Source organism: Hippoglossus hippoglossus, chromosome 12 (assembly GCF_009819705.1).
Source record: "Hippoglossus hippoglossus isolate fHipHip1 chromosome 12, fHipHip1.pri, whole genome shotgun sequence".
Taxonomy (NCBI): Eukaryota; Metazoa; Chordata; class Actinopteri; order Pleuronectiformes; family Pleuronectidae; genus Hippoglossus; species Hippoglossus hippoglossus.
Genome location: NC_047162.1, coordinates 2,167,060 through 2,189,677, shown reverse-complemented (window position 1 = coordinate 2,189,677; position 22,618 = coordinate 2,167,060). Strand labels below are relative to the sequence as shown.

The 22,618-nt window shown below is 40.3% G+C and overlaps 1 protein-coding gene across 1 annotated transcript; it reads left to right on the top strand.

Moving 5' to 3' along the window:
- Nucleotides 1-44: 44 nt before the first annotated feature.
- ogdhb (oxoglutarate (alpha-ketoglutarate) dehydrogenase b (lipoamide)) lies at nucleotides 45-22,455 on the top strand. The gene is made up of 22 exons (XM_034602738.1): nucleotides 45-340; nucleotides 2,128-2,316; nucleotides 3,616-3,709; nucleotides 10,090-10,205; nucleotides 10,438-10,592; nucleotides 10,757-10,903; nucleotides 10,992-11,082; nucleotides 11,998-12,177; nucleotides 12,259-12,387; nucleotides 13,007-13,186; nucleotides 13,685-13,837; nucleotides 14,968-15,070; nucleotides 15,391-15,519; nucleotides 15,608-15,758; nucleotides 15,860-15,989; nucleotides 17,066-17,242; nucleotides 17,376-17,447; nucleotides 18,591-18,716; nucleotides 18,818-18,890; nucleotides 19,000-19,163; nucleotides 20,630-20,784; nucleotides 20,923-22,455. The coding sequence occupies exons 1-22, from the start codon at nucleotides 107-109 to the stop codon at nucleotides 21,041-21,043; spliced, it is 3,069 nt and encodes a 1,022-aa protein (XP_034458629.1). The 5' UTR covers nucleotides 45-106; the 3' UTR covers nucleotides 21,044-22,455.
- Nucleotides 22,456-22,618: the final 163 nt, after the last annotated feature.

Here is a 22,618-nt window from a genome sequence, read left to right as displayed (position 1 = left end):
AGTGGCAGCTGCTGAGGAGCCTGGGGGGGACTTTCTCTGGGACCGTGCTGCTGCATTCTTCCTTTGAGAAGTGGTGGGGGAGAGGAGCTGTGGCTGAACAGCAGCCATGCACCGCTTAAGGACTACAGTTGCAAGGCTTCGGCCTTTAACGGCTGCTCAGACAGCACAGAGCCTATCACAGCCCAGACTGTTGGTGGTTGGAAGGAGTTTAAGGACGTTTCAGCTTGCAAGGTGTTTGAACACATCTCTGACGGCTGAGCCCTTTCTTAATGGCACTAGCTCTAACTATGTGGAGGAGATGTACTATGCGTGGCTGGAGAATCCCAGAAATGTGCACAAGGTATGTCATTGTGTATCGGCGTATTTGCATTATTTATGCTTTTAATCTTGACTTTGCATTTATGGGCATATGAAAAACAGGTCCAGTGCTGTCCCACTGATGTCCAGTCCCAAAGCCGCTGCACCGAATGTGTTTCCTTTCACTCTTTACTCTTTTTACCCTTTAGCCCCTCTTCTGACTTTCTTCCCGAGGGGTCTGAAAAGATACAAATTTGTTATCAGTCCTAATAGATACCTGTCCAAAATTTAGTAGGGTAAAGGTTACACGTATAGACATTCCATACACGCGTGTTTGCACATACATGTTTCACAAGGAGCAAGTACAGCAAGAATGACTCACACTGTGAATCTTCTCAAAAATAAGGATGCACTAGTTATTTCAAATGTAAATATATAGTGAACCAAACTGCACAGAGAAAAGGTGATTTTTCTGTTGTAGTGCCAGATGAAAAAGAATACATTTAAAATACCACAAATTAGTGCCAAACTGTTTGTTAAAGTCATTTTAGGATTCAAACAGGAATGAGATCCTTTTCATCCTGTGAAAATGAGTTTTGTTGTCATTAGGAGTAGCAGTATAACCAGCAATATTAGTGTTATGAATGTTTAACTTCATAGCACAGTCTCTACTCTACGTGTTGTTAATGGAACACATCAGGTGTTGCTCTCATAGTCAAGCACAGACTGAAGATGTCTTGAATTTTTGACTGCAGCAATAACTTTGTTCAATTCACAAATGACCTAATTACTTAAGACCCTCGAAATAACTCTGAATAGCTCTTTTGAATTCGACCTCATTAAGACGATCATATGCAAACAAATCTGTCAAATTGCTAGAGAGGCTGAGTAAAAGCCAGGTTGCCAAGCTTATCTAGAACATCAAGCTTTTATCTTGGTAGGCCAATGTTCCCTTTATAAATCACAGTCCACCTGGAAACATGTGTACCTGAATCTGCCTCTAAGTCCGCCCCCTACACGCCCACATTCAACCATAAATGGTCAATGCAAAGCACCGCGTGAATATACTCTGACACAGTAATAAGCCAATCACTCTCTTCGCTGACTTGACACTTGGATACAAAGTCAAACACATATGCATGGATGTGTTTTTAACCACGCAAGCTGCTTGGCTCTAACTGTGGCAATGTCTGCCTCTCCTCCCATCCAGACATATTTATGGTCCCCAGGGGATGAATCCAAATGACTTAGGCTGTGACTTTTACTTTAGCGCCACTAAGTTTACATCAGTGCAATCTACCTTAACTTTGGCCCCTAAAATTGTCATCTTTCAATTGTAAATTTGTTAAGATTAAAGTCTGCAACTGATAATTATTTTGATCATTGATCAATTTGCAGACTACAACTGCTTTGTTTGTGAAAATGATCCGAGGATTTACTGCTTTTCTGTGTTTTATGGCATTGCAAACTTTTTTGATTGTTGGCTTGACAAAACAAAACATTTGAAGATGCCATCTTGAACTATGGGATATTATAATAATAGTTATTAATCTATTTTATAGACAAAACATTTTATTGAGAAAAATAAGTAGCTGATTAATTTGGAGCCCTAATGGTAATGGTATTACCTCAGAGAGCTTCACAAAGCTGCTACTGTGGCTCTACTTTGTTTACCAAATGTGTTTGTATAGTCCTGGTGTGCACATTTAAATGAATCCACATGTGACATGGCTTGATGTGGGATTACTTTGCTCGTCCTGAAGAAGTGATGCATCGTACTATATATAAAATATGAATACTTTCTTCTTCTCTTTCTCTTTCTCCCTGGAGTCCTGGGATATATTTTTTCGCAACGTTAATGCGGGGGCTCCGCCTGGTGCGGCCTACCAGAGCCCTCCTCCCATCAGTGGGACTTCTCAGGGACTGGCCAGTGTCCAGGCACTGGTGGGAGCCCAGCCCAATGTGGAGAAGCTGGTGAAGGATCATCTAGCAGTACAATCACTCATACGAGCATACCAGGTAAACTACACATGCTATTTATAGCTGCTTTCAGACCTGCACTAAACTCTGGATAATCTAATAATCTGACATTCTCTGGAGGGGCTGTATTTGAGAATGCATTTGTCAGAGTGAGAGTCTCCCGATATTTTTGATGTGCTGTAAGATTTGGTTAGTATAGATATTGTGGCCACAAACAATTCCACGTATGAAAGTGCAGATCTGATCTCAGGACGCATTGAGTAGGCGCTTGGGTGTTTTTAGACCTCAATAACAGGTCTGAACAAAGCGGCTCCGGACCCATATGCGTTTACACAGCCACATTTGACTCAGACCACCTTCTAACGTGGTCTGTGTGATCAGATCTTAAATGTGTCCTCAACGTCCATGAGGTGCATCACATCTGAACTTCAAGCTGGCCAATTGGTATCGGATCACCCGGGTCTAAACAGGGTCTATAACCTTCACTGATGGTAGATTCTAGAAACTTAGCTTTGAACCTGGATTAAATATAACAGATTCTCACTATGATGTGTCTGTTTGGAGTGTTGACCAGACTTTTTATGCTGCACTCAATGGAGTTTTACAGCATGTTTCTCATAATTAAAGCCACTAGGGTCCAAGTAACCAAATCCAAGTGTAAATAACGTCACAATAGAAGATCTCATACTACAGCATTGCGACCTGTGGCAGATATTATCATCTGGAATTAAAGCAAATGTCAACGAAGCAGAACAATTTATAAATGTAAAGTCCTCATTATGATTGTTCACAATCATATTGCAGTGTTATTACGAATACTATAGTATTTTTATTATTATTCCTGATGTATTAAAATTTTGATATTGCAGATGGCCAGGATGGAGCAGATTATAGTTCTAGGAGTACAGCAGCTATAACTGTATTTTAAATGTGGTGTAGTTTCTATAGTAATTGCCTATGAATTGAAGTTGAGTATAATTGTAGTGTATATTTCCAAAAAAGTACTAATAGCTTCAAATTGTACTCTAGTAAATGTCCAAGTAACGCTTTCATCAGTTTGTTGAATGAACTGATGACCTGTTAAATGGACCTTGGACTCAGGCAGGAGACCATATATCTGTCCAGCAGTGCTTCTGCTTTTGTTTGCTACCTTTGCCCCACATCTGTGTCTACAGTTATGCTTACATCTGTGTCTACTTCCGTTAGGAAACCTTACAGGAAGTGGTCGGCAGTTTAGACAAAGTCAAATGAGCACAATCAAGCTGGAATTGGTTGACAAAGCCTGACCATTTAAACATGTGAACATGCAATGAGCTATGTGGTCTTGTGTTTGCTCAGGTACGAGGGCATCACATAGCGAAGCTGGACCCCCTGAACATCGGCTGTGTAGACTTTGACGATGCCCCGTGTGCCGTTGGTTTCCAGAACGTTGGTGAGAAATCGAAACCTGTGTAAATGTTCACAAATGTTTTTCCCTCTGCTCCCATCATTTCCTTCGCTGTGATTCGCTGTTTTCGAATCCCCCTTTGCCTTATTTACTAGTTCTCTCCAGTTCTTAGGCTACATCGACATTTCTATGTATTTGTTTGAAAACAGCATTTTCTATCTCTGTCCACATGAGCGTTTTGGATCCCTTTCAGTTTAAATCACTGTCCATTCCAACACACTTGAAAACGCATATATCACGCGACAGCTTGCGTACACTGGGATATGTGCGTGCCAGTGTAAACAGGAAGGCATGCACGAGTGGTATACACAGGAAGCATTTGGTTGTTAGTCGCAGAATTTTCTGAGATTGCTCGAATAATAGCTTGTGGAATATAAAGTGGAAATAAGTACAAATACTTATATATATTAAATTATAATATTGTGAATTAAAAAGAAAAATTTGAGACAGAATTTGTGACATTGTGTAGTGTAAATTGTCCAGCCTGCAGAAGTGGAGTAATCCTATATCATATGCGTGCCTGGATGAATTTGATGTTTTTCTCTTAACTAGGGAACAAAATATGGTTATTTATTTGATCACTATGTTTATTAATACAATAACAAGCAACTACGGACAAAATGTTTAACAGTGCAGTTGACACCCCTGGTCAGAGGGGCTACATAGAAGAGAGCCACTGTTCATTAACTGCCTAAAAGCTTTCAACCTAATCAGAACAAATATATCTGAAAAAAATATTTATGATTGATTTTGTATTTGTAAATATATACTTTTTTGGAACATTTACTGGAGTAACATTTTTGTTAAATAAGTAGCCCTCAAAACAACATGTTTGGTTGCCTGATTGTAAACAATTGGTATAGTTGGTTTAGGAATGTGTTTATTCTCTGTGTGTAAAATTGAATGTCATGGATGGATTTTCAGATTGGCCCCTAAGGCACCGGCCCAGGGGCCCAAGGAGTCCAGAGGGGCCCAAAACTGGAGCTTCTGTGTTATGCAATAGTTCTTGTTGTAAAGTGCTAGGTCCTTATGCTTTTAACATTGAGTATCACTAACCCTAGTCTAATATTTATTCTGATTAGATTTTTCAAGTTTTTTAATTCACAGTGAGGCTATACTAAACCTTTGATAAAAAGATCTGACATCAGAATGCTGAAATAGAATATAACCCACTCTGCAGGTGCCATTTGATACATTCCTGCATGTTCTTAGTAAGCTGTAAAGTATTTAGATGTTACACTATATCTGTTGAGAAGAGTGTTAGTAAGGATCTGTTGTGGCAACAGAACCTCACTGCCAACGTAGAGCTGAAACAGTGACATAAATATATATTCAGGTAATTTTAAGTGAATGTGTCAATCTTTCTTTGTCCCAGCTTCTGAAATGGGAGGATTGTTGCTTTCTTTTGTACAGCTGCATCCCAATAAAAGCTATTTGAAGACATAAACCTGTACTGTGGAAAGACATGTCACTGCCCTCTGACACTTTATGGACTAAACAATTAAAAAGAAAATAGGTAGATTAATCATTCATGAAAGTAATCCTTATTTAAAGCCTTCTAACTTTCCCAGTAAAGTGTTTTTTCCATGTAAAACGGAGCAGTTTGACCTTCGGTAGACACAATTGTTTTCAGTTCTGGGCCTGCTATTGTAAATATTATAGACTATATGGATTAGTGTAATTTAAGAGTTGTTTATTAATGGTTTACTAACCTTAATGGCTTTGACCATTTCAAGTCAGTAATAAAAGGCCAATGAATCAAGGAGCTGGGAGGATTTACAGCAGCTAAAGGTCTTTATTTTTTTACAACCTGGCAACCTCAATACGAGAAGTTGTTTTTAGTTTACTTTATTTGTAGTCAGCAATTTATCACCCACTAAAAAGCTGTTGAGTGCAAGAAAATACAACGTTTTTGTAACATATTCCGTATTACAAACAGATGCAATTTATCTATGCCTTTGTTATTTATGTTATGTCTTTTATTTATGTATTGTTGACCAGTTCATGATGTCACTGTCAGAGTTGTGCCCTGATGCGTCCTGTTAGGTGTAACTCATGTGTATCCGGTTGTCCTTATCAGCACACTCTCAGCACAGTAGGTTTTGGTCTGAGGAGACCAGATAAGACAACGTGCGGTTCTTCGTGGTTGTTAGTTTCAGAGCTATTATGGTCGTATAAAGGTGTAGGGACTGTGAGCATGTTAGCATGCAGATGTTAGCATTTTGCTCAACCTAGTCCAGTATGTTATCATTAATTGTACCAGGTTTATTATTTAATAATCATTTAAGTCAAGATTGATCGTGCACATGTGCAGCCTGGTTCCTATCAGCACATACTGTCTTGTAGAACAAGTTATGGTCTCTGAAGAGATAAGACAACATGCTCTATGCTACAACACCAATTTTTTATAGCTAACAATTTGAAGAATTTGGAAATAATCAGGTAATTCTTGTTTTTGAAATAAAGATGATTATTATGCTCTTCTTAATTGACTTACTTTAGATTCACTGGGTGCTCAGCTGTCTTGTTTGTTTTCTCACTTCCATCACCTTGTTAACTAAACAAAGACTTGTCAGCTTTATTACAATAGCTCAAAGAGTTGAAACCATTTGGAAAGCGTGGGAGTTGGCTGTTGTGTGATGCACGCCTGCAGCATGCTATCATTGTGCCGAATGAAAAGGCTGGGCCTCTGAGTTCAAAAACAGGCGATTGTTATGAGTTGTAATAGGATGTTTCCACAGTTAATAGAGGTATTGTTCTGTTTCAACAGGTTCTGGTGGCGCTGAGGTTCACAGAGATCAGACTAAAAGACAATATGAGAAGCTTTGTGTGATACTTAACCTCCAGTATGTGTGTTTGTATCTCTTCATGCATCCAGAGTTCTCTCAATATAAAGAACGGCTCTGTAATCTGATGGCTGAATGTAGGACAAGTCCCTCAAACCCCAATCCAAGTTTTATGCTCTTTGAGTGGGATCTTGGATGTAGACCCTTGGCCCACATCCGGCAGCACTCTGCGCATTACGTTAAAAGCTTTAAGTAAGAAGCTGCTTTCAGTTTGTGGTGTTCCTGCTGATATTCCATTCAAAACCAATTTCCGGTGATTTCTCATATAGAGTCCTCCGTGTTGGTTGGTTCTGGTTTGTTCTCAGTGAAAACATCAGGGCTACACAGTATATTCCATTTCAGTTCACTTACTGATAACACACCCTTTTTATTCAACAATGCTTTATAGACCAGGTGTACATCATTTATTAAAACATAATTTGGGTTGGAAAATCTTTACATCACATGGACCTTTTGACCACATATCTCTGAAAAAGTCTGCAACTGCTCTAAAATCCATTTGCAAAACTGCTGCTAAACATTTAACACTGCAGACTTCATGCACTGGTGTATTTGCATTTATTGCATGCATTCATTTAAGTGGCTGAGTACGTTCTATTGAGAAAGTCAAAAGCCTTTATTAATGTCGTGCTAACATTTATAACTGGAAGCCTGATAACTTGTTGAGTGGGTTTGAATATCAAAACAGGGCACCATGATGCACAAGAGTCTTTATTCCAAACAGCAGATTGGAAACGTCTTTAAAAAGCATTACAAAACAGCTCTTTATGTCCACATGTCACACATACTGCATTGTCCTCTCTACATTTGTATTATTTAAAAATCACATGCAGATCATCAGCAAGTCAAACACTATAATAATGACTGTATCATAATATGTGTGAACTTAAACAAGCAGTTTATAAATATAACTTAATTTGGGTCCACATGTGCAGCATGCTTTGCCACAAGAGTGAATAAACAGTCCATGGTAGAGGTTTAAAAGGTTAAAGCTAACTAGACAATGAACGTGTGTTGTTCTATTAATGGCTTATTACTGAAATTCTATATAAAATTGTTATTAACCATTAATAAAGGCGTTAATTACAGCTTCAAAAAACGTTATAAATGTTGTGTATGTGTGTGTGTAAGTGACTTTGAATTTCATGGGTGTGGTAATGCTTTTTGTGTGTGTGTGTGTGTGTGTGTGTGTGTGTGTGTGTGCGTGTGGTGTGTGTGTGTGTGTGTGTGTGTGTGCTGGCCCCTGTTAACCTTTGCTCAGCAGCTGATAGGGTCAAACAGGACTTACACAGGCTTATCTGTGCCTGCTTCATCAAAATGTTTCTGTGATTAGATTGCAGACAGACACTGCTTGATTACAGCTTTGGATCGTGCAGCCACTTCTCTTTGAAACCTCATGGAACACAAGTTCCGTGTTTTTATGTGTAGGGCGGTTCCCAGAGGGGGGAGGAAAGTCTAAAGATCCCTCTTGTAACAGCACTGTGCACTAATGTGCTGACAGAGGTGTGCAAACACAGACATAGATACCACCATGCTGCCCCCCCCTCTGTTTTTCTCATATTGTCTTATCTCTGTTTGGTTCAACCAGGACATCACATTCTGTGAATCAGAAGGAGCCACCCTGTACTGTGTCAGACTGGCCTCCTCAGAATAGAGACGTACAATTTGACCAGTTAACCCAACCCATCAGTCCTGTGATGTTTGCTTTCAGCCAGAAACACCTCGGCTGCCTCTCTGTCTTCTTTAATACACTGTCTGCTTCATTATGAATAGAAATCTTCCACATTTACCGATTGCTAGTGGCAACAGAGTCCAGTCACAAATGTTCCAGGAAGAAACTAGAACACACACTTTGATTTGATTTGGTTGCATGACATGTTCTCAGCTTTTAGTCTTGTGTAAGTTTTTTTTTTAAAAGTATAAATGTATTATTTACCTATTTAAAGATAAAACAATGGATTAAAAATGTATAATTCACTGTTTGGATAATCAATCAATCATATAAGTAAAAATGTTTTTAAACTTTCAAACATTCATCGGCCCCAGCTTCTCAACTGAGGGAGTTTCATTTAGAGAATCTGAAAGAAAATAATCAAAATAAAAAGCAATTATAGACAATGATGTATATTCTATATATTGTAGGTTGCAGCCCAAACCTCACACAACGTCCTCCGATTTTGAAGTTGGTAAACGTTCGGCTTAAGTTCACAAATGTTATCAGGAAGAAAGAAATCAAAGCAATAAAACACTTGTTTTAAAGGTTTACAATTTCTTTATAATTGCCTCTTAGTTTCCAGTCAGAAGTTGCTTTGAAAGGAAAATGTAATTTGTTACTAATTAAAAACAAAAATAACTTCTAGTTTCATTACTGCTAGAACTTTGTTTATACTTTCTCAATAATTGTTACCAGTGTTAAATATAAGTATTGGAATAAAGTGCTCCTAAACATTGTAATGCTGTAATGATAATAATGTGTATTGATATACAGTTATGATATAATAAGGACAAAAAGCAAGTGCCAAATACCAAATACTACTATAAAACAGCTGAGGGTGGCTTTAAGAGAGGACGTGCATTGATCTCGTTTTGCAGGTCAGCCAGGTGATATAGAGCACTCTGCCATTTTGAGAATGAAATCAGTTTTTACTCTGCAGTGACCACAAAAGAGCTTTGGTCTCATAAGAAACTACAATGGCTCTAAGTCAAGCACAAATCCCCGCCAAGGCCCAACAGTCTCCACACAATCAATCAAGCTGCATCTAATGTATCACACTCATAGATATCCGGCCCCTAAGCCTGATTTTTGTCATCAAGATTCATGAATTATTCCCTATATACAGTCTATGATTATTCCCTGGGAAATCAATGAAAATGTTGAATAATCCATAATCACAATGTTAAAGAGAGTGAAACCAAATTCCTGGATCCAGTCCCCCCTGTATTTGTATTGAACTTTTGTGAAAAGAGTCACAAGGTGCTTTACAGAGCCAAAGATTTTAAAAACACTCATTTAATGAAAAACATTGACTGTAAAATTGGTGCAAAGAATCCCGTTGATCATAGGTCACTTTTACATTTTCAGAAAGGAGGCTGCAACCAAAATTACCACAGGCCAAGCAAACATCCCAGTCCAAACAGACATATCTAGAATGGGCACTAGTCACACTAAAACAGTCAGTAGTTCAAAATATCCGAATCAAAACTTTTCTGTTCTTGCATTTTGTGGCCAGTTGCCTGCCGGATGAGATGAGCTGCATAGGGAGTGAAGTGAAGTGAGGGAACAGTGAAGAGAAAAAGCAGGGATCACACATTTTATAGGAAATCTTGAATTCAGTGGTGTGTCTTAAACCTCTCTTTATCCTTTCTCTTTCTTAGCAGTGGTTACATGTCTGTCTCAAGGTCTCATCTTTTTCTGCTCTCTCTCTCTCTCTCTCCCCCCCCCGCTCCCCACCGCCACATTGGCCTGGTTTGAATGCCTGTGCTCGTTTGGCGGGCCTTTCCCCCACTTGTTCACAACAGGTTTATACGGGCTGGCAGAGTCCGACCTGGACAAGGTGTTCCGCCTTCCCACCACCACCTTCGTCGGCGGCAACGAGACCAGTCTGCCACTCAGAGAGATTATACGCCGCCTTGAGGTGAAAAACAATCCACATACCTAAAATACTTGTGTTCTGAAATGTGTAGCACCAGTTAGGCAGTACTGCAGCCCACAAAAATACTGTTGCAGGAAACAAAACATAAAGTTAACAGTAACAATGTTTGATGTCAATACCATATATCAGGATGTAAGATTAGACTCATTATTTCAGTTACTTTCTGTTGAGTCACTCAAACCTCCACACACACTGACCTGCCTCTCTCTTCTAGACGGCCTACTGTCAGCACATCGGAGTAGAGTTTATGTTCATTAATGACGTGGAGCAATGCAAGTGGATCCGACAGAAGTTTGAGACACCAGGAATCATGCAGTTTGGTCTGGAGGAGAAGAGGACTCTGTTGTCCAGAATGATCCGATCCACCAGGTCTGTCTTCTGCTCCTTTACATTCCTCAACTCTCCTCAGTAATTACCTGGAAAAGCATGTGGAGCAGCCCGAGGGCAAAGGTGTTTTTTTTCTGGGGGGTTGGGCGGGGGATACATGTTCTGAGACCACAGTGTGAAGCAGCAGCACCACCACCTGTTCACAGATTTGAGGAGTTTCTCCAGAGGAAGTGGTCATCGGAGAAGCGGTTCGGTCTGGAAGGCTGCGAATCTCTCATCCCTGCCCTCAAGACCATCATAGACTGGTCCAGTCAGAGCGGAGTGGAGAGTGTGATCATGGGGATGTCCCACAGGTAAACACAGAGCTCATACATCATGTGTGATACCGTAAAACGAAGAAAAGCCTGAATGTTAATTCGCGATGCACGTGTGTCTCCTCAGAGGTCGGCTGAATGTGCTCGCTAATGTCATCCGGAAAGAGCTGGATCAAATCTTCTGCCAATTTGACTCCAAACTAGAGGCTGCAGATGAGGTTTGAAAAAGACTTTCAGAGTGAAGAAACATTTATAAGAATAAGAATAACATGTTTTTTCAATATAGCTTTTTCATACATATAAGGAAACTCCAAGCTCTTTTCAATATTAAATTAAAATCAAATACCATTTAAAATATGCAAAAATTCGAAAAGGAAATAAAATAGTAAAGATTGTAAAAAGGTTTGTGTGGGCCGTGATAGAAACAATTAAACTACCAGCACCAGAGGATCTCAGGGCTGATTATGGTTGATAAGAAATCTAAGGCACCAGAGTTTGGAACTAGCTGAACTACCTGTCATCTTTTTTGGCCGCCCAAGAAAGAGGGACTTATAGTTGTTTAAGCAGCTTTCAGACATGTACTGAAGTCCGGATAAACCCTGGACTTTCTCCGGAGGGGCTGAATGTCCCAAAAAGTCCATGTGAGAACACAGCAAGAGATCCTCCGCAGGATTCACCGCAAGCAAGTGGGTTTGTTGAAGATGTTTCTAAAATGCGACAGACACAAAAATGAATAAAACAAAGAATACAAACATCCCAGGATGAAAATGCGGTGTCTTACATGTAAAAGATGGCAACGAAGATATCAAGAGATTTTTTAGCTATAAGGGCCGATGCTGGTGTTGATGTGCTGTAAAGAAAAACGCAGGATCTCCGCGGCAGAGTTGATTACATCACATCCTGCCTCTGCCTGCCGCACCACCCCTCACCTGAACACTTCGGAGATTTCTGTGTTGTTGTGGATGTGTCCAATCAGAGTATCTCCTGCTGGGTTGTTTCATGTGTGAAAGGAAACATCGAGAGAAAGTCCAGACCAAATTCTGGAGTTCATCATGTATGCACCAACTCATCATTCAGTTGTATGTGTGGCTTTGCCTGGCTTCATCACATCTTTCTTTCTTTTCGGCTCTTAGGGATCTGGTGATGTGAAATATCATTTAGGGATGTATCACAAACAGAAGAACCGGGTCAGCGACCGGAACATCTCTATGTCACTCATGGCTAACCCGTCCCACCTGGAAGCAGTGGACCCTGTGGTGCAGGGGAAGACCAAAGCTGAACAGTTCTACTGCGGGGACACTGAGGGCAAGAGGGTAATCTGAATACACTTCGTACATGATTGCACATGGGGTTGTTTTCCAAACATGTTTTTAACCCGATTATCAATTTTGCAGGTCATGTCAATCCTGCTTCACGGCGATGCTGCATTTTCAGGCCAGGGTATCGTGTACGAGACGTTCCACCTGTCTGACCTGCCCTCCTACACCACCCACGGCACCATCCACGTGGTGGTTAACAATCAGGTATGCACTCAGGCTCTGAGCGACTGTTAGTGAGCAGGCAGGCAGCTTTGGAGAGGAGAGGATTTAACATTGCTGCTTGGTCCCAAAGTTTATACTAGTTTCTGCAGACTAGTGCTTTGTCATAAAGGGCCGAGCAGTATATCTTATGCACTCATGTCATTTTTGTTTGTTGATGTATACCAAACCATTTAGTCATGCTGTTTAATTTCACTTTTAGTTCATGTAGATCTCAGAAACTCCAGGCAGACAAAGATAGGAAACATATAAGAAATCTGCACAAATAGAGACTTAGGCCCTGCTATTGTGACAACCATTGATCAAGTGATCAAGTGACCAACCTTAGCTAAAACTTTCATGAATTCAACTCTTGGACCAATTCATTTTTCTGTAATTTGTACACATTTTAAATGTTTTGAGTCCAAAGAGTTTACCTACACCTTACCTTTACCTAGTTATTTGGGATTTTATTGAATGCACAGCCTGAAATGACAATGAAATAAAATAGTTTTTATTAGAAGCAAGCAGTAACTCCAAGTAACAACGCAGTTTCTAATTCAGGGAACTGAAATGTTACAACACTTCATGTCATTCCCTTCCCATTCTCCTCTGGTCCCCACAGATTGGCTTCACTACAGACCCCAGGATGGCACGTTCATCTCCTTACCCCACAGATGTAGCGCGGGTCGTAAACGCTCCCATTTTCCACGTCAATGCAGATGATCCGGAGGCTGTGATGTACGTGTGCAATGTAGCAGCTGAGTGGAGGAACACCTTCCACAAAGATGTTGTTGTAGACCTGGTGAGTGATGAACAAACACACTCAGTTTTTCATGTTTTATCTAACATTTTGTCCCCTTTATACTACATTAAAGTTTTTAATGACTTATGCAAATTTTATTTTGCACGTTGCCATAGTTTTTCCATGAAATCTCAGGGTACTCACAGGGTGCTTTAAAGGTGGATCTTTTTGGGGGGACATTTTTGAAGACTTTTCAACTAATGACACACAAACAAACAAAACATTAATTTATCATATTCTTAATACTGTAATTGATATAGTGAATATGTAAAGCAAACAGTTGTCTACTTACATACCAAACAGACACAGAACACTCACAATCAGACAGACTTGTGTTTGTGTCCACTTGATGTATATATGACCAGCACTCTGTTTTATAGTATCCAATATTCTTTAGATCAAACGGTTTGGTCAGAAAATTTGAGGTGCGAATGCTGTCATGTGTTTACAGCGTATGTCATTCGAAAAGCTTGCCTGAACAGTTGTCTTCACCCTTAGGTGTGTTACAGACGTAACGGCCATAATGAGATGGATGAGCCCATGTTCACTCAGCCGCTGACGTACAAGCTGATCAAGAAGCAGAAAGGGGTCCTGCAGAAGTTTGCTGAAAAACTCCTCACCGATGGAGTCGTCACGACACAGGAGTACGAGGTGAGGTCATCCACACAGCAAGCATGCAAGTTATAACTAAAATATGAAACGACCATTTGTGAAATTCCTGTCCCTTAGTTTGGATTCATTATCAAATCCCTTCACCTTCTGTACATATGAATGAGGTTGTCACAGTCAGAGAAAGTGTTACAGTTTAAAATGGTTTAATTCATAATGAGATTCATAATGAGACTGACAAAAGCCTCTCGTGAGAGCAAACACAGGTTTCATAGTCAGCGAGTAGAAATCTGTCACTGACTGACGGCTCTGGCATCTCAGAAACCAAAACGATGTGCAGCTACAAGAAGGCAAGACAAGTGTATCTGTACAGCACATTTAATCAACGAGGCAATTCAAAGTGCTTTACACAAAACAAAAAGGGCATCATGACAAATTGACAAATTGTAAAAGCAAATTAAGACAACACAAGAAGAGAAACAGGAGGGTGTAAAATACAAAAGAAAACTGTGCAAACAAAAAAGCTTAGAAGTTGCTCAGTTTTCAGTCCATAGATAACACTCTTGTGGAATGAACGTAGTTGCTATTTTTTATTCAGGTGGCCGACATTTCCTACACGCATTGGAAGCGGTTGACCAATCACAAGAGAGGGTGCCGGCTGGCCAATAAGAGCAGTATTGGCTTTAAGGGAGGAGGATTTTAAAGAGACAGGTGCTAAAACCAAGCGTTTCAGACAGAGGCTGAAAAAAGACATTGCAGCAATGGACAGTATTTGGAGAGTGATGTGTTTTCTGAACATCAGAGCACCTGAACTTTTTCAAGCTATAACACAAGTTCAAATTGTGAACCTGGATATGAGTCTAATATGTGTCCTGTAAGTTTAGATAAACTTTGACTTAACACTTATGTGTATTTGCTGCAGCAATTAAAAACAGTGTCAGTGTTCATACTAGCACCTGACTATTGTTTTAGTAAAAAAAAAAAAAGTATATTCTATTTAGTCTTTATGGTCGGTTGCATGTGTTTTGATTGTACTGCACAGTAGGAATTGAAATTGACAAAAAGGACTATTAAATGGATTTTGTGGCAGAGATACAGTGACACAGAACTGGTAGCGTGGTTGCAAGCTGTTGCTCATATTCAAACCCTCAACTCACATCCGTCTTTTTCAGGAGGAAGTGGCGAGGTACGACAAAATCTGTGAGGAGGCTTACGCTCGCTCCAAAGATGAAAAGATCCTTCACATCAAACACTGGCTGGACTCACCGTGGCCTGGTATGAGTCGCTCTGTGTGGACATTTTAGCATTTTAATAATTTTTCTTCAAATATGACTAAAACAATTGTTGGCTATAGTTGTTGATTGGATTAGAATTATGTGTAAATCAATTTCTTTTCATTATTATTGTTTATTAATGATATTAAACTGATGTGGCAAATTGTATACATTGTCATAGTCTTCAGATTTTATTCACCAACCAAATGATTAATCAAGGACTGGTTGTAAAAAATAATAATTTCAGTGCTTTGGTGCAGACCTAATATTCATCACACAGGACATGTCTCGTTTGTGCTGAACTGTGTCATGTATGTTAAGGTTTTTTCACACCGGAGGGCCAACCAAAGAGTATGAGCTGCCTTTCGACTGGCATCAGTGAAGAGGAACTCGGCCACATCGGAAACATCGCTGCCTCTGTCCCAATGGAAGATTTCACCATACATGGAGGTACGTCCTGCTCTCTTTTCCTTTTTTAATGAATTCTCCCTGAACAAGCTCTGTAATATCTCTTTCTGTCTTTGTGCTCATGTTTTAGGTCTGAGTCGTATCCTAAAGGGCCGTGCAAACATGGTGAGTCAGCGAGTGTGTGACTGGGCTCTCGGCGAGTATATGGCCTTCGGCTCCCTGCTCAAAGACGGGATCCATGTACGTCTCAGTGGGCAGGATGTGGAGAGGGGCACATTCAGGTACAACCGATGCAAACGTCTAATTCACTTATACCAAATGTAATCAAGGCTACTACATAGTATGATTGATGATACAAAATGTTCTCTGATTTGCTTCACAGCCATCGACACCATGTTCTTCACGACCAGAACGTTGACAAGAAGATCTGCATCCCCATGAACTACATCTCCCCTGATCAAGCTCCTTACACTGTCTGCAACAGTTCTCTATCTGAATATGGAGTACTGGGTGAGTAGTATGCATGCACAAACTCTCATCGATTGCTCAGTCGCTGGATTATAGTTGAACCATCCATTAGGGAAGTCCTCAGGGCTGGCAGCACGGCAACAAAGAGTTTAAAGGTTGGCAACAGACATCAAGTCAATGATGTTTACGTTCTCACTGGTGCCATGGCTCAAGGTATGGTCTTGGTCCAGACTGGAATATTTCAATATTTATTTTAAGGATTCCCATTAAATTTACTTCACACATTCATGGTCCCTGGGGGAAAATGACCATGCTGTTTATTTTCCCTTTGGCACCACCATGAGCTTGATATTTGGTAATTAGTTTACTCAGAGAAATCCGGTAAAAGCATTAAATTGGGCAATGTGTACAACAGGAACATGTACAGCAGGAAACCAGTTACTATATGTCCTCAGATCAGTAAGCGCATAGCTGACTCATGACACATTTCCTGACTTCCTTGTATGAAGCCACAGTGCAAAGTGCCTGAAATAAATAAAATACTCAAATGTTCAGCAGTTCAAAACTAATTATTCAGACTTCTACCGATTTTAATGACCTGTCTTTCCTCTTTCAGTCTCTCGCTCTGTTTGCAGTGTTTCATTGTGCATATTTAAAACCTGGTTATGCACACACACACACACACACACACACACACACACACACACACACACACACACACACACACACACACACACACACACACACACAACATAGATAAATGGAAAATTGTAGTTCTCCACGAAAATTCTACCTGAGGAAATCCAGTTTCTGTAATCCTCTACCCCAATTACAGTATGGAATCAATTTACTGGAGAAAGCAGACTCTAGCCTGGCTACTGAAGTTTACAGAAACACAATCCTTTGAGGGGAAACAGGTGTACTTCTCCTGCACTGAAGTTCAAATGAGGGCTCTGCCCCAAAAAACCACAACCTGTTGATGTCTTTCGGCTTGAAGCCTTCATTACATTATCCAGTGTTATTTGAATGTATATGTTTGACCAGATAAAAGTATGTGTTTCTACAAAATGTTCTGAACCTGTCCTGTTTTGCACCTGCTTTGTTCTCCTCTGCGTGCAGGTTTGAATTGGGCTTTGCCATGGCCAGTCCCAACGCCCTGGTCCTGTGGGAGGCCCAGTTTGGAGATTTTAACAACACAGCTCAGTGCATCATCGACCAGTTTATCAGCTCAGGTCAGGCCAAGTGGGTCAGACACAACGGCATTGTGATGCTGCTACCTCACGGCATGGAGGGAATGGTAGGAACTGTGAAAACTTGATCGGTCACATTCTTCGTTTCTCTCTCTCTCTGAGTCTGAATTATCTCAGTTTCATTTTTGCAAAAATGTGACAATTGTCATTTGGGTTTCTGTTTCTCCAACCTACTCTTAGGGCCCAGAGCACTCGTCTGCCCGTCCTGAAAGGTTTCTGCAGATGTGCAACGATGACCCTGATGTTTTCCCTGTGAGTCTGCAGGACACAATGTTGACACAGTTTACTACACCACTTAATATAACCTTTATTTGGTTCGCACTCAGATCAGATCCAGTTTTTTCCCCTTGTCCCCGGAGGCGTTATTTTTTGGGTTGTCTGTCACATTGTTGTGAACACAATATCTCAAGAACACCTTGGGAACTGTCTTCTAATTTGGTCCAAATGTTACATTTGATTAGAGGATGAATTGATCAAATGTTTATGGTTAAAGGTCACAGTCGCTGTGACCTTACGAATCCAGTTTTTGATCTTGTGAATGCAACATCTCAGGAACACCCTGAGGGAATGTCTTTGAATTTGGTAAACATTTTTTCACTTGGACTCAAAGATGAAATAGTTTGATTTTGGTGGTCGAAAGATCAAAGGTTAAAATTTATTATGACCTCCTGTTCAACATGAAATATCAGAAACTCTCATAGAGCATTTCATTACATCTGGCACAAACATTCACTTGGACTCAAGGATGACCTTAGAATTTGGAGGTCAAAGGTCAAGGTCTTCTGTGGCCTCATAAAACATTTTGTGCTGCTTGAACATGATATCTCAACTCTGCCTTTATGGAATGTCTTAAAATGTTGACCTGTTGTCACTAATTGACTCAAAGATGAACTGTTGAGATGTCAGGGGTCAAAGGTCAAAGGTAACAATGACCTCATGAGTCTGGACATTTTTTTTATGTAGACTGAAACTGCAATGGCTGGTGGAGGCATAAAACAACAGGGCGGTAATTCTTGTTGGTTATATGCTAAAAGCAATGAGGAGTAGATCTTTGGAAGTTGTAGGATAAGGAGTGGCCACATCAATCCAGCCAAATAAATCTTGCCTGATAAAAATCACATTTGCAAGTTTTGTTCCATATCAAATGAATCCAATGATTATTTTCTGTACTTCTACACTGTAAGCAGGAACTGCAAACAGATTACTCAACAAACTTTGAAAGGGGCCGAGAATGAAGAAGACGTAGCCCACTGATACTGTTGAATCTATAACAACGTCATACTCCCTCCTCACATTCTCAGTTTTAAAATATACAACAGGATTAAACCTCAAGTAGAAGTAAACTGACAGAAAAGTCTATGTTTGACTTACTTCTGAATTTTGACTCTTTGTCAGAAACTGTCAGAGGACTTTTCGGTGCGTCAGCTCTACGACTGTAACTGGATCATTGTCAACTGCTCCACTCCTGCAAACCTCTTCCATGTTCTCCGCAGACAGATCCTGCTGCCTTTCAGGAAACCTGTAAGTGACGCAGTCAATACACTGGGATTCCGAACACGAGATAATGTAGTTTAAGTCACTGATCATTCTCTGTGCCCTCTTTTTTATCTCTTTAACTCTAGCTGATTGTGTTCACACCCAAGTCATTGCTGCGCCACCCCGAGGCCAGGTCCAGCTTTGATGACATGCTGCCGGGTGAGTGCTGACATTTAAAAAAGAGCTAGCAATTCAAGAAAAAAAAATGAAAAACTACCATTTCTCTATGTGTTATTGTGAGTTTGAGCGTATGTTTCCCATCCTGCAGGCACCCACTTCAAGCGTATAATCCCAGATGTCGGGCCTGCAGCTGCCAGCCCAGAGAAGGTGAAGAGAGTAATCTTCTGCAGCGGAAAGATTTACTACGAGCTGACCCGGGAACGCAAGAACAGAGGCATGGACGATGCTGTAGTTGTTGTCCGCATCGAACAGGTAACGTCAGAGTCTCTGCAAACTCAGCCTCAAGTCTGCAGTGATGCTGTGGGGAATACTAAACTGTACATATTAATTAAAATACATTGGCTTATTCACTCAAACTCAATGACAACAACACCTCACAGCCGCCATCTTTCATTGAAACTTTAACCCATAGGCTTGCTGGAATGGAAATCATGTGACATGAACTAAAATCTAAAATGTGTCCATTGCCTTTTCTCTTGAGGATGGTAATGTTGTCTGGCAGGCATTTTGTTCCAGAGCAATATATTTCAAGGTACAGGCCAATTATCTTTCATAGATAAGCAATGATGCAGGAGGGTAAAGACTTTGGTGACGGTCTGACCTTCCTGCCAGGGCCAAGGATCTATTTTCATTCAATCAACAATCAACACTTTCAGAAAATAGTTATTTCACACAAAACACAAATAATCATGGTACCTGAAGATGAACATGGCTGTTACTCTCTCTGCACTCACGTCCAAAACATATGTGGTCACTCCTGCCTTTTAAATGTTTTATTTAACCTAATTAGTTTCAGAAAAAGTACATTTTGAGCCCTAACAGTCATTAGGCACAGAGGAATCAAACTGACTGACTGACGAGTCTGTTTTAAAGAAACCAGTCTACAGCTAAAAGCTTCAAAGTAACAAAACTGTGGGAAAAGAGGACAAAAAAGGACAAAAGTAAATGTGTCTCTCAAAGTCTTTTACAGCCACTGTTCTGTCTTCCCATGACCCAACAGTAGTAGAAGTGGTTGCATCTACTAAAAACAGACGTGTTTTAATATGAACTTTTTATAAAACATATCCCTGATCAACTTATGCAATTTTTGTTCAAGGCAGAATCACATGTAACACAACTAGTTGTTTATTTGCTTTCATGTGTGGATTTTCTTTGCAATATAATTATTGTGATATGATCTTTGTTTAGTAAGGTTTATTTTTTATTGTGCGCTCCATCTTGGTACTGAGTGTTGCCTGGGAGTCCTCCTGTCGGTCGATTGCTGCACTATGGTTATGTTATACAGCTCCCCTGAGCTTGGTTGTAACCCTGTAGCCAGTTCTGAGGAAAGACGGCTGCCTGAAAAGTCCCTTCACTGCGGGAATAAACAAATAAAGTGAAGTGATATTCTGCTTCTGTTTACCCCAAAAATAAAATAAATACATTTTAAACACAAAAAGGCTACAAATGGCTGGGTGGCTGCGGTTCAGGGGGTAGAGCGGGTCTTCCTATAATCAGAGAGTCTGCGGTTTGATCCCAGTCTTTCCCATCCCGCATTCTTGATCAAAATAGTGTACCCCAATTGCCCCTGAAAGAGTAAATAGATAGAAATAGAAATACGTGCTGCCAATAGATGCACTGCATGAATGTATGTGTGAATGGGTGAATGGTCATCAGGACTAGAAAAGCGCTTTTGCAACTAACTTGTTTGAAATCTTAATACTTTTTTCTCTTTACAGCTCTCACCGTTCCCCTTCGATCTGGTGAAAGCAGAGACTGACCGCTACGCAAAGGCTGATCTAGTTTGGTGTCAGGAAGAGCACAAGAACCAGGGTTACTATTACTATGTCAATCCTCGCATCAGTACCACCATCAACCACACCCGTCCCGTCTGGTCAGCTCTTATTTGATTTACTTACATAGTAAACAGCAAAGCAAGTAGGATTTCAGACCACTCTGTGAATGTATTATTGCTAACAGCACGCATGTGTGTGTGTGTGTGTGTGTGTGTGTGTGTGTGCGCGTGCTGCAGGTATGCTGGACGTGATCCCGCAGCAGCTCCAGCTACGGGGAACAAACAAACTCACCTCATGGAGCTGCAGCGTTTACTGGACACATCGTTCAATCTGGAGGCATTCGCAGGAAAAGTGTAGTGACTGGTCCAGTCCTCCCTTCACTCACCCACAACACACATCAGACTGTGTGACACCCCCCCCCCCCCCCCCCCCCACCCCCCCCCACACAGACTGCATTCTCCCTCCTTTGCATTGATGTGTTTTTTTCCTCACTCTTCACATATCAGACCTGGTAACAGGTCTAATCCTTAAACACAACCCTCTATGACTTGCTGACTTCAAACACTGTTACTATGACGACCTCATGTTCACAGTGATGGACACTACTAGGAAGAAACTATGCAAGAACCTGCATTGAATGTATAACTTTATACAAAATGAATTTTCAAGACAAAGAGATTTAGCTTACGTGTTTGATTTTTTAAGATTTTATTAATTTAAAAATAATTGCGTTGGGACTGTCAGGGGAAATGCTCATGAAATCAAGATTTTTTTAAAGGAACAGAGAAATAAGCTTGTGTTTTTATATCAGCTGTTTAGCTTAGCACAGAGACTGGAAACGGGGCGGGACAGGAAGTCCAAAGGCAACAAAATCAGAAAAGCTCACTAACAAGTTATACCTCATGTGTTTAATCTGTTCAAGTTTAAAAATGACAGTGTACAGTATTATAGGTATTAAACATCGATCTAAAGTGTGCTGCATTTCCCCCAAAATCGAACTGGATTTTCATGGTTATGCTAAAGACTGCTTTTAACAGTGTGATGACGACTGCCACGCAACCCTGCTCTCTGGTGAACAAAGAAAACTAAATATAGATGATGATGAGCTGAGACGACTGAATATTGAACTGAAATCGGGAGCCATTTGTAGGGAACCTGTGGCTGCATATTAATCCTTGAGCAGTGTCTCCTGTGTGTTCTCAGGGAGGAGGCACTTCTCATTAATTCACCTCTTTTTCCACTTTTTATTTTATACTTGAATTCTTCCCATTTCCTATTTCCTGACCGTCCCTCCACATAAATGTAAACACCTGTCTGTGCCAAATGTAACAGAATACTTGAAATTAAATTTAACTTTTGATAATAAAAATAATCGTGACATATGTAAAGACACGCGAATCCTCAGCTCCTCAGAATTGAAGGATGTATTTATTTTCATAAAGTGTACGTTTTATTGTTTTCAACAAATAAAGATTTTTTATGTGCTTGCATTAACAAGACTTATTATGAATGCAGCAGAGCAGGGTTCAGTCAGTGTAAATCAGCACTGCAGTGTAACTTACAACCACAACATCCACTTGCAACAAAACAGACAACGTTTTGGTTTCAGTTTTACTTCGAGCAGAATAATGTTATTGTTCTATCACAACAATCCAGACCAGTGATTCCTAAACTAGGGGTCACAACCCCCCAGGAGGTCGCAAGATAATAGTCGCAGAAATCTAATACAATTTAGGAATAATTAGAAATACCATATATTAGTCATAATTTTAAAAAAATTATCCTTCTGCAACTCGTCCTGATTTTTGGTTGCGTTCAGGGGCACTGGTAAGGGAAGATGTCCTGTGCATATGGCCGCTGGTCTCCTTTTCACTGATTTGTCACATGGGTAGTTTATCCGTGTATATGACAATGTATATATTGCATCAAGCA

Coding starts and splice junctions, on each gene's coding strand:
- ogdhb (XM_034602738.1), top strand. CDS start 107: ATGCACCGCTTAAGGACTACAGTTGCAAGGCTTCGGCCTTTAACGGCT. Junction 12,178..12,258: donor GGGACACTGAGGGCAAGAGG/GTAATCTGAATA, acceptor TCAATTTTGCAG/GTCATGTCAATCCTGCTTCA. Junction 13,838..14,967: donor TCACGACACAGGAGTACGAG/GTGAGGTCATCC, acceptor CGTCTTTTTCAG/GAGGAAGTGGCGAGGTACGA.